The sequence below is a fragment of the Lissotriton vulgaris genome, chromosome 6, assembly GCF_964263255.1.
Source record: "Lissotriton vulgaris chromosome 6, aLisVul1.2, whole genome shotgun sequence".
NCBI classification, from domain to species: domain Eukaryota; kingdom Metazoa; phylum Chordata; class Amphibia; order Caudata; family Salamandridae; genus Lissotriton; species Lissotriton vulgaris.
In genome coordinates this window covers 382907485-382920183 of record NC_141694.1, presented here as the reverse complement: position 1 = coordinate 382920183, position 12699 = coordinate 382907485, and the positions used below count along the sequence as shown (strand labels likewise).

At 46.0% G+C, this 12699-nt stretch overlaps 1 protein-coding gene across 1 annotated transcript in view; it reads left to right on the top strand.

Annotated features, from left to right (window-relative positions):
• The window catches only part of TDRP (testis development related protein), a 554794-nt gene that overhangs the window by 87421 nt on the left and 454674 nt on the right, over positions 1 to 12699 (top strand). The window contains exon 2 of the mRNA XM_086926404.1: positions 2321 to 2781. Within this exon, the coding sequence (XP_086782530.1) occupies positions 2692 to 2781 (90 nt within the window). The 5' untranslated portion in view covers positions 2321 to 2691. The remainder of the gene's footprint in view (positions 1 to 2320; positions 2782 to 12699) is intronic.

Sequence of the window (12699 nt, the reverse complement as noted above, 5' to 3'; positions counted from 1 at the left end):
TAGCACCTCCATTATATATTTTCAGTGGCATAGCAAGGATTCCATGGATCCCAGTGCACATAAAAAATAAGCTCTTTTCTTCAGTTGTGTAGTAAAATAAAGCCATAATCGGGTGCAGAGATCCCCTCACAACTTGTTCCCTGATGCCACTGCGTCTCGTTCACTATAGCTAGCCCCTGTGTATTTGAGGTTCTTGCATACCTCTCAACCAATTGAGTCTTTAAGAAAGGTGCAGTCAGGTGCTTGTGGTGAAACCAACGAAGTTTATGGAGGAGAACTGTTTATTTAGAAGGGGGTGGAAGATTTGGCCCAGTCAAGAAATACCAGGAGGATGAAACCCAGGTGAGACCCTCCAAATGAGTGCGAGTAAAGAGATAACTTTTGGATTGAAAAAAGAAAAAAACAGGTAATCATATACAGCTTGATTTTATACATTTCATTGGTTTGAGATCGTCATAAACACTTAGGGCCTGATTACGAGTGAATACGTTATGTATTGCCCCTGATAAAGATCGATACCATAAAGTATTATTTATCAAGTGCGATAAATAAAACCTATTACGAGTTCATTGGGAATAACATGCAGATTATGGTGTTTAACGTACCAAAATATGCATGTTACAGTAAATACCATATTTTTCCCCTGTTAAATTTCAGCAGGTTTAACCTGCTGAAATGCAAGGAAATGTAGGTATTTAATGCATCTGATAATTCTTATACGTTAAATACCATCAAACTCGTTATTCCGACCCTTACATAAATACGACTTTAAGCATGGGTCAGAATAATAGGAGCCACTCTTATTCAGGCTCTTACTCTCAAACTTTTTAGTCATGAAGGAGGGCAATATTTATTGCTTTTGAAGGGTGAGTCAATGGCTTTGAAGCATTTTTTGGCTGGTGAGCAAGGTTTTAAAGGCAGTGATTCCATTGAAGTCTTAGGGCTGAACATTACTTGTTTGGAATGGGATGAGTCTAGGGAAGGTGACAGTCTCGAAATGAGGGTGAGCTTATAGGTATGCAAATGTTTTCACAACAGTTCTCTCCACAATCCCTGTCGAAATGTAGCATCAGTAGCTAAGTTAATCGTAGACCAATCATAGGCTATTACAAATTGTAAGAAAACCAGCATTGGCAAACCAATAGGTCTGGCAATGCACCCCCAGCCTTACGGCTTTATTAATACTTGTTATATCATGGTTTTTGCACAAGTTAAAGTTTTTGCAAACCCCTGTCAAGCCCGTCACAAATGTAAATAAAATAGCTAAAGACAAAAATATGTTTTGGTTCTCAAAAAGCACACATTGCCATAGTAGGCCCAGCCCTGAAGGCAGCCACTTTGTGTATGGGTGTTCAGAATGCCTTCGCTCACAGTCACATTAACCAATAGATGAGGTGGGCTGACCAAATATCATATGCTAAAGCTTTCGAAATTAAAATATTAATTACATAATAAAACACCAATGGATGAAGATGGCTGTCTGGAAGCCCCTTTAAGCAAGTATATTTATTCTGCAGACAATTTCTAAAAATCAAAAGCAGATGCTAATGACGGGCCGAAAAATTAAACAAACAAGATAATTTTGAAAACGGCTGTAAAATACCGCTTTCTAGAAAATAGCAGTAGCCCCGGGGTCGATCTTCCCCTACACTTCCTAATCCTCACAGAACGGGCGCGCATTCCTCTGAACTAAGGAGTCTGTCATTAAAAGTGCAGGGTGCCTGCACACTGAGTTTTGCCTACGGGCTTAGTTGGCGCGCGTGCTCCGGTGAGCTGCTTGTTGGGAGGGGAGGCAGGCAGGCAGTGGGAGACCAGACGCCCTTTCTTGTTACCTGGGCAACCTGCTAAGGTCAATGGCTGCTACCAAAAACCAAAATGGTTGTGAGTTTGCGTCTGGTGCCCACTGATGCACGAGAAACACCCAGGTGAAGGGTGTGCTGGGCAACGGAGCCGCCCCTCCCCCTGCTCCTCTCAGCGAGAATGAGACGTCTCGTTAGTTTAGGCCTTTTACTCACTGACACAGCGTATTCTAGGTGGGAGTTACACCATCTGCATACTCTCCAACAACTAGGAATGCGCGAGTTAGAAAAAAAGGTGGGATTTAATTTCCAGTACATTTTATTGATGTGGAGGACAATTAAGCGTGAGCAAGCCATTGAAATAGAGAGCATGTCGATTAAATCTGGAAATGCTGGGGTGCGTATGAACTGTACGAAACTAAACCGCTATGTTACTTTCCCAGCGTGCCCGTCCGTCTGCTGACCTCGTTGATGCCTGGCTGATTATTATCCTCTGCTCTTCCCTCCTCCCTCTTTTGCAGGCCTCCTCCCAAGACAGCTGCTCCGCATTTCCTTCCATCTGGCAGTGCTGCCCGCTGCCGCCGAGGAGCTGTACTCGAATCGAAACGCGAAGAGTCCCGTCGCTGGCTGCCACACGTCGCCGCGATTTCACTTGATACCTTTGTGAGAAGCCATCCACAGAAGCCCGACCGGAACAGGGGGCGACTGGCGAAGAGGAGGGCTGCTGGTCTCCGGTTCAGGGGGCGGTTCCTTGTACTGAGAAAGGTCAGCGGGCCGTTTTCCACCCGCGGAAACCGTTTTGTTTGAGCAGTATTTGCCACAAGAAAGTCACCACAATCCTAAGCGAATCCCGGGGCTGCTATCTGCCTACCCCTCCTTATCCCCGCCCAGAATGTGGAAACTGAACAAGAGCCGTGTGTTAATAGAAGATACACCGGACGAAGAGAGCCCGCAACCGGAGCCTGCACTCCCCACCCCGCAGGTAAGTGCTGGCGCCTGTCTAGTGGTACTAATGCATAGTTTCACATGTCTGGATTATAAATGCCCAGAACGTCTTTCTGACAGTGTTTTCATGTAACCCCACTATGCATGCCAACTCTCAAGAGTTTGGGGGAGTTACGAGTTGTTGTTTTTTTGTCATTTGTTTAACCCATACCCCGAACTTTCTCGTACTTAAATATCAGTGCCGGCAAATGGCGAAATACAGCTATTACGGTTTTCTGTCACAAAACTCATACTCCCAAACAGTGGCATGTGTGTTCAGACTGTCGAAGTGCCCACCCTTGCCCTAAATCTTACCAAGACAAACCCTGAACGCGGGCATGGCAAAATTATACTAGACCATTGCTGTTCCGCTGTGCAAAAATAATCGAGGCTTTCACTTTTGAGAAGAATAATCCTTGTTCTTCCAGTTCCTAAACTGTTCCATTTATATGACCTTTAGGGCATTCAAGTATATGCCATGTTCATTCACATTTATAAAAGCAGGTTTTGAAAAACTTTGACATAGCTGGTAGTAACACCCATCACACACCATAAATCAGGGCACAACACTTGTTTCCTACTTAACAAAGGGCAACAAACACATACACATTAGTAATGTAATCTAAACAAAATCCAGTGCATGAAATATGAGGGAAAAAAACAAGCGATCAACACTGCTAAAGAATGTTGCACAGCATGCCAGATAACAAGCAAAAATCATTTTGTCACAAAAGTGCATGCCACACAACTTAGTATATTTAACTTAACATGGTCTGCTACACCACAAAAGTCTCAATCTTCACGACTTGGATGAGTCCTACCATTATATGAGACCAGCTACAACAGCCACACCATAAGAACAAAACATCACTTCTGGTGGCCTGATCTGCCTCCTCAATCAAACACCATCAATAAGTACTCAGGTAGCTGTCATCACTTTTTGTGGTAAAATACATTACACGCCTCACACGGTGCCCTGAAGTAACAGTCTGTGTAGACTCGGAACACTTGAACTTTTGGCATCAGTCAGATGAGCTTAGGAAACCCTAGCCACACTTTACTGGTCTACATAAGCACACACCCATATAGTGATGTAGCTTTAGCCACGTGTTTTCTGTTCTAGTGTCAGCTATGTCCTGTCCTTTGAGAACCAATGTTGTAAGAGCGTTCCATCACTGATAGTAAAATGTTTGCGAGTGTGGGCTGAGAAGGGATGCAACCCAATCCCACTTCTGTTGGTGCTGTTGTTTGTAACTCACCTAGGGCCCGATGTAGGTAATCCCAGTTTACCGATTCTTAAATGCAGAATCATACCGATTCGGTATTTAAGAACAGGCAAATGGGATGTAGGTAATTTTACCGAAAAAATTACTGAATCGGTAAGTTGAGGTATTTATCGAATCGATAAATGCAGATTCGGTAATTGCCCATAGGAATGAATGCCAATTTCCGAATCGGTATTTACCGATTCGGTAAAAGGGGTAAACATTGAAGGGTGGCAGTGTCACTTTGACACCCTGTTGCACCCCTGAATCGTGCTTGTGTGCAGATGTGGCACACATACATGCCCTAAGGGCATGTATGTCTGCCACAAGGCACAGTTGAAAATGCACAGATTTGCATTTTCAAAGGTATTCCTTATTTACCACCAACTTATAGTTGGTGGTAAATAACGAATCCTGAAATGGGAAAAGCACTCATTTGAGTGCTCCCTACATTGCAAATTCGGTAATTTACCGATTCAGTATTTTAAGGAATCGGTAATTTACTGATTCCTTAAAATACCGAATCGGTAAATTACCGAATTTGCGATTTGGCCACTTACATCCCAAATGCACAATACCGGTCGGTAACAGCCGAAATTCGTTAATTTCGGCTGTTACCGACCGGTATTGGGTCACCTACATCTGGCCCTAGATAATCATATCTCCCAAGCTCCACAAATAACTGTTCTGCCATGTGGATACTCACAACTCCCCACCCATCTGTGGATAACTGTCTGCTTCTCTCACCCTTTTGTTCACAATGACTGACTTTGAACATTATAATTTAGCCCCACTGCCCACGGATAACTGAGATTGCCCCTCTAGTCTAGTGTTACACTATCTCCCTCCCCTAGAATATCCACAGCTGCCTACTTTTTGTGCAAATATCAACCATTGCTCTGAAAGGTCATGGACAATCACTGCGGCTTCACTATATGTGAATACCCATTGCTGATCATTCCCTGTCACACAGAGAACAACTTCTAGAGCCATGGGTATATAGCTCGATAGAATGCTCTCTGATGAAATTATTTTGTCTTAATCCAGACTGGACCAACGTAACTTGATGAAAGCTCGAGCTTTGTGTTGGGTTATGTTATAGGGATCATACTAATGACCTGTTTAAATGTTATGTATATTTGTAGAGTGCGTTATCACACCAGAGGAAATGCTGGCGTTGAGCAGGTATTATTCTAGTCAAGCTTGGGACCAAGTGGGACTACTTGAAAAGCCAGGTCTTCAGCTTCTTGCAAAATCCAAAAATCATGAAGGGGGCTCTTATGTGTAGCGGCACGTGATTCCACACTTTAGGAGTGATGTAGGAGAATACTCGACCACTGGATCTGGTTTTCCATATGTGTGCAATGTCTAAGTAGGAATCTGGACGAGTTGAGGTGTTTGGAAAGTTTGCGAAAACAGACACAGTTTTTTTGTTATGCTGGGCCAGTGTTATGTAGTGCTTGGAAAGTGTGGCTGAGGAGTTCGAGTTGTGCTTGTTTTGTATATGGTGAGCTAGGGGAGCTCGTTTAGGTGTGGTGTAATGTGTGTGCCAGACACAGACGCATTACCCCTTTCAACTGCCATATTTCACTGACTCCTCTCAAAGTTTCCCATTTCATGTATGTGTAACTAGATTTATATTTCTTTCCACTGAATCTACTTCAGCCACAAACATAGGCAATTGAAGGAATGCTTGAATTAATATCTGCCACTTGGGAAGGCTTGGGGGTCACACTTTAGTACATTGTTTTAGCTACTCTGCTGCTCTAGACAGAGACCAACCATATGCAAATCAGTTTTGGTCAATCTCCAATAGGAATCATCTTACCTGAACAGCCAGGCCACATTCCCTTCATATGGTAACACAAACTGGTTTTGGCCTACTTATGCTGCATCAATGTGGAATAGCTCGACTCCTGTGGCACAGTAAGCATGGGACCTTTGTCTGGGCATCCCTGTCGTACCGAGAGTATCTCTGCACAAACAACAAAGTGATGGAAGGAATGCTAAAATGTATTTAATCCGTGGGTGATTGCCGTGGCCACATACCAGTCCATTTATTTTTAAGACTACTCTGCCACTCTAGACAGAGACCTACCATATGCAAATTGGTCTTGATCCAAAAAGGAATGTGATAAAAGGAATGCTAGAGCATGCACAAATCCCTGCTTATGCATCAAGTCAGGTAAGGAAAAGAAGACTTTTTTGCACTTCTATTATGAAAGCGCACAACATTTGATTCTGAGTCACACAAGCCCAAAACTATTTAGGAACATAAGGATGTGCTATGCTGTGTCTTACAAGTCTGGAAAACCCTCGAGCCACTTTTAACTGCTAGCCATAGAGTTGCATTTCTGTAAGCCAGTAAAGGTAAAATGTATTATTTTATAAACCTCCGAATTAATAAAGTTATGAGTTGGCCTTGTTGACAGACAATAAATACTCCCGCTCAAACTCCATTGCTGTTATCTTTGCATATCATCAATCAATCACTTTGCAACAAAGGCCACACACAACATGTCGACAAGTAGTGCCCAAACACAAAAGTCTGGAGTGGTCATTTGTAGATGTTTGTATGGGCGCATTGGAAGTAAGTTAACAGAGCCATTCTGTGCCTGGGTTAATGGCATGGCATCTTTCCTTTCTTTCTGTAATTTAATTGGTTCTAATTCACACTTGTGTTTGGTGTGAAGATAGTTAAACAACTTTCTGGATTTTTTGTGTTGATGGTCTGTGACGTGAATAGTGTTTGCGTATTGTGGATAAGAATGGCCATGAAACCTGCTGAGTGTAAGCATTCGAACTGAAAGTTTAGCCCTGAAAAAGGTTGTTGGTCGTATTGGAGCAGTAGCCACCAAATCGTGCGTCAACTTACTGTTTTCGGTCTACCAGGCATTGATGACCCGCAGTGTGCTAGGAATTCAAGCAATATGTTCACTGTGTTTTGGGGATTGTTGATGTTGTTAGGAACCATTGTTTTTATTATATGGGTCTTAAGCTGATTGATAAAAGATTTCATATTATTTTGATGATTAAATAAGTATTCCATAGTTAATGATTTATGATGAAGATAAAATGTTCAAGAGGGACGTGAAAAAGAAAACCATATTTTTAAACGGAGTACTGTACTTACTGTGTGTTACAGAGACCGTGAGATGATATACAAAACTAAAAGCAATAGCGGTTGAGTGGGGGTACATATTGTCTGGTAATGTTATTTAACCCTCACTCCTTAACTTAAAGGCAACATTTGGGGTACTTATAGCTTATTAGTTGTAGAACCTGCTGTCTGCTTTTTGCATGCATTTGTTATGTTACCTGGACAGCATGTTTAACATTTGATTGGCACGGTAGGGCTTTCAGAGCTTGGCTGCCTGTGTTCCATTTGGTTTGGGAGTTTTTATTCTTTGGAGTCAGGGTAATCCTTCCTTTGTGATCCGAGTAAATGTAATCTTGAGTATCATCGTGATCCGCTAGTGGTGTCTACCAGTGCATATTCTACAGAAAATGTTTGCGATAATTAGAGAGTGGAAATAACCGGTTGAATCATTTCAATGTATTTATTGTTTCAGCTTTATAATGAAGCCGTACACAAAATGAGCATGCAATGTACTCGTTACAGATTACATGAAGACATGTAAAACATTAAATCATTACATACTCCATGTGAAACAATTTTCTAAAGTTCATCCTAGAAGCATAGTTCCTTATTAATAGTGGGCTTCCCTGGTGCACCCTAGAATATGAATTCCAACCTAGGTGATTAGTACACCTGGGTGAACACAGTTCATCTGCTTAGCTAGTTAACCTAGAGGGCTAATCCAAGAAATGCATGTGGCTATCGTCCTCCACTACAGAGCTATTAAAGTGCTTCATTTCTAGAAGGAGGCGTGTATTAAAAAAATAGCAGCATGAAACGATTGAATTTAAGCTGCAACTCCAGTGCAGAAAAGAGCCAGAATAAAAACCTCGTGTCTGCTAAAGTGATGCGGCCAATTAACTTATTGTGCAAACGTTCTATAGGATGTAAACTGCCTGGTGTAGATGTTATAGCTGTGCAGAGAGCAAGTAAAATGCTGTGTGATTAACAGTTAAGACAACTGAGAATTAAATTATTAGGCCATCTCAATGGCTTTATCTGTGCCATGGCAACTAAAGTGTATCCACATAAGACAGAGCCTGGGATAAGGTATATCAATGCCTAAGATGGGCGCATATAATACCATAGACAACCTTAGAAGGCATTTATAAATGCTGATCAAGTTCTTTTCTCAGGTGATGAAACCAGATCTAGGAATGGCTCCCACTGGGGTTTGGACTGTACATTTAGGTATTTAGACAATAGGGCACCTTTCATTGCCTCTTGCTTTTGCTACATATGCCTCCAGTATTTCTTTGTCATCATTGTTAATGTGGCTTAGTTCATATTTTCTGAGTTGTACCATAGATTTAAGCAGTCCATTGACTGCCTGCTAGTACGCGAGACTGGTGATCAGCGCTGCACAGCATTTAAAGGTGATAGTGCTCTTTTGCTGTAATCGGATTTGCTTACTCTGTGCCTGCATTTGCGTTAGTAGCGCGACCTGCCCCGGCGCCCTGCTCTGCTCCCCCCTCCATTTTGTGTCCGGTGCTGTTGTTGTTTTCCTACTCCCTGAGCCCGCCCCGCCTCCCAGCTGAAACGCCCTCCCACTACCTATTTCAGCGCCCCCCAGTCCACATAGCGCTGTGACTCCTCGTTGCTCCAGCTGCGAGTGGTCGCTCCCTGGTCTGCCTGCCTGCTAGTACGCGAGACTGGTGATCAGCGCTGCACAGCATTTAAAGGTGATAGTGCTCTTTTGCTGTAATCGGATTTGCTTACTCTGTGCCTGCATTTGCGTTAGTAGCGCGACCTGCCCCGGCGCCCTGCTCTGCTCCCCCCTCCATTTTGTGTCCGGTGCTGTTGTTGTTTTCCTACTCCCTGAGCCCGCCCCGCCTCCCAGCTGAAACGCCCTCGCCCCTCCCCCCTCCCCCTCCACTATCCATATATGACAGGAGTTCCCGCGCGCAGCGTCCACGCGCAGCGACCGCGCCCAATTCGCGCCGAAGGTGCGCCAAAGGTAAGCCCGTCTACGCCCGTCCGCGCCTGGACCGCGCCCAGTGCCAGTCCCCCTGCCCCTCGCGCTGCCCAGCCAACCCGCATTACCTACGATGCCGCCACCCTCCTAGCCCTTAACCCCGGTCGCGCCCCCAACTGCGTCCAAGCCGCTCCTGGACGCACCCATGGACCGTTCTCCTGCTTCTCCTGCAAATTTAGCGGCACCGACAACATCTCCGCTACGACCGCACCACAGATTCCCGACCCCAACCACCTACAATGCATCCTACTCAACACCCGCTCGGTCCACAGGCACGCCATTGACCTTTGGAACCTACTTGACACCATCTCCCCTGACGTCGCCTTCCTAACGGAAACATGGATGAACGCTTCCTCCGCCCCTGACATCGCCATCGCTATCCCGGATGACTATAAGATCACACGCAAGGACCGCACCGACCATACAGGAGGAGGAATCGCTATCGTCCATAAGAAATCAATCCGCATCTCTACCAGCTCCGACGCCAACCTCGCGAACTCTGAACACCTTCACTTCCAGATCCACATCGACCCCAAGACCACACTCAGAGGCACCCTCCTCTACAGACCACCAGGACCCCGCGCAAAATTCAGTGAAGACATCACGGACTTCATCACCCCACACGCGCTCCCCTCCAAAGACTACATCCTTCTGGGAGACCTCAACTTCCACCTTGAAAAGATCAACGACCGCAACACCGCCACCCTCTTAGACAACCTCGCCAACCTCGGACTTAAACAACTGGTCACTTCCCCCACCCACATCGCAGGTCACACACTCGACCCCATCTTCACCTCCAGCAACCATGTCTCCTTCAGCCACACTACGGATCTCCTCTGGACTGACCACAGCTGTGTTCACTTCACCTACAACAAGCCGAAACCCACCATCCACCTCCAACCAACTCTACAAAGAAACTGGAACAAAATCACCACGGATCAGATCTCCACATCGCTCCTCCGAACCTCCCCAGCCCTCTCCTCTAACGCCAACGAAGCCGCCTCCAACCTCACCCTTTGGTTATCCAACACCGCCGACACCTTAGCACCACTGAAAAAACGTCAACACAAACTTGGCAACAAGAAGGCCTCATGGTTCAACGATGATCTCAAGAAGTCCAAGAAACTGTGCCGCTCCCTTGAAAAGGCCTGGAAAAAAGACCCATCCACCAGCAACAAGGACGCCTTCAAAAGCGCCACACGTACTCACCACCAACTGATTCGAAAAGCCAAGAAAACAGCATTCAAGGATCGACTTGACAACAACGCCCACAACAGCAAGGAACTTTTCAACATCGTCAAGGAATTTTCCAACCCCTCGGCCAACTCCAACGACATCACCCCCTCTCAAACCCTCTGCGACTCCCTAGCCTCTTTTTTCCACAACAAGATTGCTGACATCCACAACAGCTTTGACAACCAACCCGGAAGCCAACCCACCCTACCTTCTGCTGACCATCTCCCTCCCGTAAACACCCTTAACGCCTGGAACCCAATCTCCACTGAGGACACCATCCGCCTGATGAATTCCATCCACTCTGGATCCCCCACAGACCCATGCCCTCACCACATCTTCAACAAAGCAGACTCCGTCATAGCTCCGCACCTCCGAGACGTCATCAACTGCTCCTTCAACTCCGCTACCTTCCCAGAAGACTGGAAACACGCTGAACTCACCGCCCTTCTGAAAAAACCAACAGCAGACCCCACCGAACTCAAAAACTACCGCCCCATCTCGCTTCTTCCATTTCCGGCTAAAGTCATCGAGAAAGCCGTCAACAACCAGCTCGCCGCCTTCCTCGAAGACAACAAATCACTCGACCCCTCACAATCTGGCTTCCGAGCCAAACACAGCACTGAGACCGCCCTCATCGCAGCAACAGACGACATTCGAACTCTACTGGACAATGGAGACACAGTCGCCCTCATCCTCCTCGACCTCTCCGCAGCCTTCGACACAGTGTGCCACAGCACCCTTTTACAACGCCTCAGAAACATCGGAATCCAAGGAAAAGCACTGGAATGGATCACCTCGTTCCTCACCGGAAGAACCCAGAGAGTCCGCCTCCCACCATTCAAGTCCGTGGCCTCTGAAATCATCTGCGGCGTACCTCAAGGATCCTCACTCAGTCCCACCCTCTTCAACGTATACATGAGCCCCCTCGCGGCCATCGCCCGCCAACACAACCTCAACATCATCTCTTACGCGGACGACACACAACTGATCCTTTCTCTCACCAATGACCCCAGCACCGCCAAAACTAACCTACACGAAGGAATGAAAGAAGTCGCCGAATGGATGAAACAAAGCCGTCTGAAACTGAACTCAGACAAAACAGAAGTCCTCATCTTAGGTACATCCCCTTCTGCATGGGACGACTCCTGGTGGCCGGAAGCCCTCGGAAAAGCACCCATCCCGACAGACCACGCACGGAACCTTGGCGTCATCCTGGATTCTTCACTCTCAATGAACAGACAAGTCAGCGCCGTATCCTCTTCCTGCTTTAACATCCTTCGCATGCTCAGAAAAACATTTCGCTGGATCCCCTCCGAAACAAGGAAAACAGTCACCCACGCTCTAGTCACGAGCCGACTGGACTACGGAAACACCCTCTACGCAGGTACCACCGCTAAACTCCAGAAGAAACTACAACGAATCCAAAACGCCTCAGCCAGACTCATATTAGACATCCCACGCAACGAACACATCTCTGGTCACCTTAAAGACCTCCACTGGCTACCCGTCAATAAGAGGATCACTTTCCGACTGCTTACCCACGCACACAAATCACTCTACGACATCGGACCAGATTGCCTCAACTCTCGACTGTCCTTCTACACCCCCTCCCGCCAACTTCGCTCTTCCAGCCAAGCCTTCGCCACTGTACCTCACATCAACAAGACCACCATGGGAGGCAGATCCTTTTCATACCTGGCTGCCAAAACATGGAACTCACTCCCCGCTTGCCTTCGCCTCACCCAGAATCACATAGCGTTCAGAAAGCAGCTTAAAACGTGGATATTTGACAAATAATCCTCCTCCCCTTCCTAAGCGCCTTGAAACCCTCTGGGTATGTAGTGCGCTATACAAATTTTATGACTTGACTTGACTTGACTTGAGAGTGCGCTGTACATGTCTAAACCAAAGCAATCTGCTGCAATTCTGGCCTCTCAGGATATCCTTCAACCTCTTTTGGAAGTCTTTGAGAGCAGGACTAGTCCAGACTCTTATCCCCTGATTTACTGTGTGGAAGGTAATGTGATCAGAGACAGAGGCCATTCCCACTACAGCTCTGAGTATTGCCATTGGGGTTCCTGGGCCTAAGTATAGTAATCGCCTCAGGTAGGAGTTTTCCACTTTTTGAAGCACTTGCACATTTATGTGACCACAAATTGTGGCGCCATAGCAAGTAGCTGCCACCGCGTTGGTTTTAGATGTGGTTAATGCAGGCATTATAAGACAACTTTTACATTTTTGGCAGATCTCCGAACCGCTCCAGCCTATTGGTACTAGATCACTGTGGACTTAGTTACTTGG